The following is a 6,779-nucleotide window of genomic DNA, read 5'->3' as shown; positions in this document are numbered from 1 at the left end:
ATGTGTTTTCTTTTAACACACTCTTCTAGTCAAAAGTAAACATAGATTAGTTTTTTTAATAGTAGCCTACCTTTTAAAAAACAACCAAAGCAGGAATATGCTTACCTTTTAATTTTAACACATAATCCTTGTTCGATGTAAAAAAAAAATGAATCTGAACACTGAAATTTTTTTTTTTTTTAAATAAATGTTCTGGTTGTAAATTGAGAATTTTACAATATCCTTTTCGTTAGTGTCTGTTTAAACACAGCTGTGGGTTTGGTATTACAAGCTGTACATTAAAAGATCAGAAGGCTCGTTCTGCATTTACACTGTTGACAGGTTAAGCACCTCAGGGGAACGACAAGCTGCAAATCAGGGTTCATGCTTCTCCAGAACTGTAAGTTGTCCTCCCTTTAGGTTTTGCAAGTTTGTGCAGAGGTATATTTTCTGCACAAAAGGTTTTGGTAAATTTGAAGTTTGTTTCTCATTAAAGCTGCTCCCTCTGCTTTCATGAAATTGTTTGGGATATTGTTCTGCTAGTTGCTTAGAACTTAATTTTGGCACCTTTTTTATAGTTCTGTGTAAGTATTCATCTTTATTTGAAGTTTGCTGACCGCTTTAACACTGAAACCAATTCAAAAGAAAACATCTCACGCTGAGTGGAAACAAATGTCACAATTCACGGGTTCCGTGACTGCCGTGTCAACCATGACAAAATCCCATCCCCAGTCATGGTTACCCTTAACACCTCTTTAGACATCATTTATCATATAGACATTACAAAATATCTTAGATGGAAATATCTTTCAGACATAGTAATGGCCCATTATCATTGTATAGTTATACCTCAGATCTTTAGAAAGATCATTATATTACCTAAGCTTTAAAATATTATTTTTTCTAATCCCTGGTTTGACAAGTAAACAACGGATAAACAATAGGGTTAGATTGATACATTTATTTGCATAGAATAAAAAGCAATGAAGTTACTTATAGTTATGGACCAGTTAGACCAAATACAACAAAAACATCACGGTATTGCTTTTATAAAGGGCCTTTGTCACACAGTGCAATACATTAAAATATTAAAAGCATTACAAAATAAAGTGAAAAAAACACACTTGCATTAGTAATGCATTGGCAGCTTGAACAAAACAGTTAACACTGTAGTTTAGGTTTACGGTAAAATATCTAAATGACTGGAAATTAAATGTGGATATGACTAGTAATCTATAGGTATAAAAGAGTTTTATAACCACATTGTTCTAGCATGTTACAAAGCAATCAAGAAACCCCAAATTGAACCCAAACCCAAACCTTGACCTAATGTTTATGGATGAAGGAGAATGGAGACATATATATCTGACAAATGATTGATTCAGTCAATAATGTTAATAGGGCTTTAAAAAATATGTTTGTGGGCAAATATATGTGGCATCACTTTTATAGACATCAGTGTCCACACACTGTGTGAGGACCTGAGGTCATTTTTAGAAGTATAGTCCATGAGCATGTGAAGTTTAAATGAGTACATCTATACTTAATGTAAATGAATGGAAAAACATGAGCCATTGACTACAGTGCACAGTATGTCAACTCACCAACACTTACGTACACAGAATACAACTGAAATATGAGCAACAATTCCAGTGTAGCAATTCAGCAAAATAACAAGGTTATGCAACATGTTAATCAATCACAATTCAAAGTGACATTTGGTCTTCCCAGTTGGATGAGTTAATTGACCATTGGTACCACTGAAAAAAAGTAAGACATAATTGTTCAAGTCAGTAAATGAGATTTTAAAAACAAGGAATAAGAAAAAATATATATTGTACTTTTTTTTACCTTTTATTTTATTTTGTACCCAGCGGGCAATAGGATTGGAACACACTGGCCCAATTTCTTTTGTATAAAATCTACATCAGAAAAAAAGGAGTATTATGAAAACCTTCAAAATCACATGTGTATGTTACCTTCATTTTGATCCTAAGGGGTTTGTGACATGCTTTATAATTAGGGCTTCTGTTTTTTTTTTTTTATTAATTACATTTTTCAGTGCTTATTTGAGCTATTTTCAAGTTATATGTAAATTGTTTTTTTTCTTCTTTTTTTGAGGCTTTTGCTTTTTATGTACTGTATTAAATTATTGTTTTGGTTACTTTCATTTTTTTCTGTCACAGTACGTATAGTAACTCGACAGTACTTGCACACTTCAATGTACCTTCTTGCCTTTGCTGTCTTTGACAACAAGATCCTTATGGACATGGGCATATTCTGGGATTGTTGTGTCTTTAGGCATTTTTTTACATTTCGCCACAATTGGCAATTCTGTTATTTAATTCCACGAGTGTGTAAATACTTATCGTACTGTAATATAGATTTAAGAACATCTCGTTTTAAATCTCGCAAGGGTGTTACAATCCTCCAATAGAAATGTAGGAATTTGATGCCACTCAGTAGTTGCGGTGGGTTTAAAGTATTCACAATTAATCAATGCGAGATACAAGTCAGGAATGACCATTGCCCCAACTGCACTGGGAAAGGTTTTTTTTTTTTTTTGTAGAATTGTATTTATTTTTTTCACGGGGAAAGGGGTCAAGTCAACATGTGAGTAACCATTTCCAGTGTTTTACTGGTGTTTATTGGCTATACACAGATTTCATTTTTTTTTTGTATTGGGTGTTTTATCGGTTAAAACCAAAAATCAGAAGCTCTATTTATAATACACAGCCAACAATAAACAGGGATCACATGAACTCTAGGGTTGAGGCAAGGTTGAGATAATGTGCAATCAAATAATTTACAATTTGGTGGGTCAATTTCTTATCCAGAGACAACAATACACAATCCCTACAATGCACAGAGATTGCACATTGTTTTGGGAAAAGTCAGTCAAATGAACATTTGGTTTATTTTAATGATACATTAGGAATGGATTATTTTGCACAGGTCAAGGCAGACCAAAAGCATTCCAAAAGTACCACTGATCTAGGATGGTAATAAAAAATGACTTGGTGATGAATTGTAATTTATGGTGCTTGTTGCATGGCTAAAATAAACGTCACAGAATTGTACTACTGTATACTATATCGCTACCTGGATGTTATGCATCAGGCACTATGTTGGGTATATTCCTGTAAACTGAAGAAAAGTATACATAATCTAGCTCACATTTTCACATGCTTTCTCAGTCCACATGAAACAGCCCTGCATGGGGACTGTTTGAGTTTTGCTGTTTGGGTTCAAGGCTGCAAAATGTGACTTGGGTCATGTTTGCTTAGTGCATTTTGTGTAAGTTGTGTAAAGTCATAATATTGACTGTCTTTGAATATCTTTATCTGAAAAACCATAACATTGACAAGTATACTCAAAAGGCACGTCTAATTAACCTGTGCATAAAACAAACTGGTAAACCCTTCAGAAAGATTTTAAAATAAATAAGACCCAGACTTCAGAAGGATTTGTTACTCACATGATAGCAGACACGCAAGGCTCCAGAGCATTCTGCTCACGGTAGCCGGTGATGTTGTAGGGAATCCAGGTTCGGGAGACTGACTTGCAGCAGCTGGTTGTCACCTTTGTTGGTCGACGATCTGCATTTTATCAATACATGGTAATTGGCATGTTTTATTACAAATAGTTTATGTAATAAATGAAATGCAGATTTTACTTTCCTAGAACTATTATAATGTTGTAAAGTGTATTATAACATTGAATAGTGCTGACAGATACTTTGCCTGGGACTATGTAGTATCAGTTGAGGCTAATAATCCCTTGACTCTACAGTAGTATTGTATTTGATGGAAAGCAGGTACACATGATAACCAAATACATACTTTCTGTATACTGTATACTTAATATATTGGATATATTTAATTAACAACACAGTACAGCTATACACTGTAGAAACAACATTTGCAAATGCTTTATAAAAAGTTTTTGTAGGAATCAAGAGATTATTGTGGGCTGTTTAGATCCTACGACCCCACATATTTTTTTTATAAATGTTAACTGAGATACAACTTCCCTGTTAACTTCCCAACATTATTATTATTATTATTTATTTCTTAGCAGACGCCTTTATCCAGGGCGACTTACAATTGTTACAAGATACCAAATTTTTACATTATTTCACATTATACAGATTCACATTATTTTACATACATTATACAGATATCACATTATTTTACATACAATTACCCATTTATACAGCTGGGTTTTTACTGGAGCAATCTATGTAAAGTACCTTGCTCAAGGGTACAACAGCAGTGTCCCCCACTGGGGATTGAACCCACAACCCTCCGGTCAGGAGTCCAGAGCCCTAACCACTACTCCACGCTGCTGCCACATTACATGCTGTAAATAGGGCAGCAGTGTGGAGTAGTGGTTAGGGCTCTGGACTCTTGACCAGAGGGTTGTGGGTTCAATCCCCAGTGGGGGACACTGCTGTTGTACCCTTGAGCAAGGTACTTTACCTAGATTGCTCCAGTAAAAAAAAAAAAAAAAACAACTGTATAAATGGGTAATTGTATGTAAAATAATGTGATATCTGTATAATGTGAAATAATGTATAATGTGATATCTTGTAACAATTATAAGTCGCCCTGGATAAGGGCGTCTGCTAAGAAATAAATAATAATAATAATAAAATATCACGCAACAAAAGTTCAAGGTTCTCAGGAAGATAAACACATTTCAAATCTGATGCAAAATTATACTTACAAGGGTTTGCCATGACTGCAGTAACCACCAAGGCAATTAAAACGGAGAATGCGGCAAACTTCAAGGAACGCTGCATGTTGCGAGATTATCAGTTCACTAACACTGTAATGCAACACTTTCTGATCATACATCTACAATATAATGACAGGTAATTGCATCAACATGTCCTTTTGAAAGAGGCTACCACAACGGTGTGAAAACAGGAAATGGAGGCTTTACAAAAAAATCACATGTCAATTACAGTAACAAAAAATCATGTCCTGCCTCTAACACACTGAAACACAAAGCATGTGCTCACAAAGATTTCACAGGAGGGCAGTTTGAAAAACGATTTCCCTGAAAGAGAAGACAACCAACAACAATACTTTTGGGATATGCCTGCCACAGGTCAGGTATTTACTGAGCATTTTATGTCAGAGCTGCTGATAGGCCCCTCCGGGGACTGATGTCCTCGGTTCCACTTACCAAGGGATTAAGTAGTCACTCCGTGGCGATTATGTTCTCTTTTGCATCAAACCCGTGAATGCGAGTGATGCAACCTCGCAAGGTTTGAGGATGACCAACAACAATACTTTTGGGAAAGTATATCAGAGCTGCCACAGGGGGGCGTGAGCAGAGAGCAGATGTGGGACGTCTCACTACCACCAAACTAATCTTTGTGGTGTGAGCATGCAGCCTCAAAGTCCCTTGTGCCTAATGAAGGCATAGAGGGATCTACCACATTAAGTAGCACCTGGTGAATGTATGCGGAGTAGCCCAGCTAGCCGCAGTACAGATATCAGTCAATGAGGCACCTCTAAAGAGGGCCCATGACGTAGCCACTCCTCTGGTAGAGTTTGCGGCCACCCTCCCAGGTGGAGGTAGACCGGCATTGGTATATGCAGTTGAGTGTCCAAAATTCAGTGGGACAGTCGCTACTTCAAGAGGGCTTGACCCAGGGTCCTTTCACTATGATAGACGAAGAGCTAGTCAGAATGACGCAGCGCTTTCGTCCTATCCACATAACATGTCAATGGCCGAAACCGGGCAGAGGAAAATCAATCTCCAATCCTCCTCCAAAAAAAAAGGAGGTGGATGGAAAGCCTCTAGTTCCACTGATTGATTCAAGTGGAAAGCTGTAACCACCTTATGGAGAAAAGCGGGGTTCATTTGTAACGACACCGTTTCCATCATCCCAAACACTCATACAAGAACTGTGCACTGACAGAGCCTGTAACTCACTAACCCGCTTAGGGAGGTGATGGCTAACAAAAAGGTTGTCTTCATAGAGAGATATTTAAACTCTATGGAATGTATAGGCTCAAACGGGGCCTTAGGAGGACGTAGCCACGAGCACCCCTTAGAATGGGTCACCAGAATATGAGTGCCTGGGGAAATTGAGTCAATGGGGCCATGGCATGCAGATATAGCTGCTAGGTACACTTTCAGTATAGATGGGGACCTACCTGCCTCCAGCAGATCTTGCAGAAACTGTAAAATAGTTGCTATAGGACAATAGATGGGATCATGACCTGATCACCATTTTTGAAAATACCTCCACTTGTAGGCATACAGTGCCCTTCTGGAGGAGGCCCTAGCATTCTGCAGTGTACTGACAAGGGCATCTGAGAGCCCTAAGGCGGACAGACGGTCCCGTTCAGGGGCCAGACCCACAGTTGGAGTCTGCCCGGTTCTGGGTGCCAGAGAGTGCCTCTCGCCTGACTGAGGAGATCCATGCACAGCGGGATCTCCCAGGGCTGGCCTTGCAGCAGCTGGCAAAGATGTGTAAACCAGATTCTCCTGGGCCATCTGGGGGCCACCAGGAGAACTGTCACCTCTTCTCTCCGAACTTTCTCTAGGAAGGCCAGGAGCAACGATATTGGCGGGAATGTGTATTAAAGCGTTCAGGGCCACTTGTGCGCTATGGCGTCAATGCCTAGTGGACAGCCGCAGCGGTGGAGGGAGAACCATAGGGGGCAGTGAGTCATCTCTGTCGTGGCAAAGAGATTGACTCAGGCCCTCCCAAACTGTTCCCAAATGCGCTGTACCACCTGAGGGTGGAGTTGCCATTCTGAAGGGTGAGGACCCTCCCT

General features: G+C 38.7%; 1 protein-coding gene across 1 annotated transcript; it reads right to left on the bottom strand.

Moving 5' to 3' along the window:
* Positions 1-910: 910 nt before the first annotated feature.
* On the bottom strand, positions 911-4,869 carry LOC117422848 (eotaxin-like). The gene is made up of 4 exons (XM_034038050.3): positions 4,708-4,869; positions 3,458-3,578; positions 1,831-1,901; positions 911-1,739 (listed from the first exon to the last, which is right to left on the bottom strand). Exons 1-4 carry the CDS (start codon positions 4,781-4,783, stop codon positions 1,720-1,722), a joined length of 288 nt encoding a protein of 95 aa, XP_033893941.3. The 5' UTR covers positions 4,784-4,869; the 3' UTR covers positions 911-1,719.
* Between the last annotated feature and the right edge of the window lie 1,910 nt (positions 4,870-6,779).

Source organism: Acipenser ruthenus, chromosome 17 (genome assembly GCF_902713425.1).
Source record: "Acipenser ruthenus chromosome 17, fAciRut3.2 maternal haplotype, whole genome shotgun sequence".
Lineage (NCBI taxonomy): Eukaryota > Metazoa > Chordata > Actinopteri > Acipenseriformes > Acipenseridae > Acipenser > Acipenser ruthenus.
Note: the sequence above shows the minus strand (reverse complement) of the source record. Positions and strands in the feature narration are given on the sequence as shown.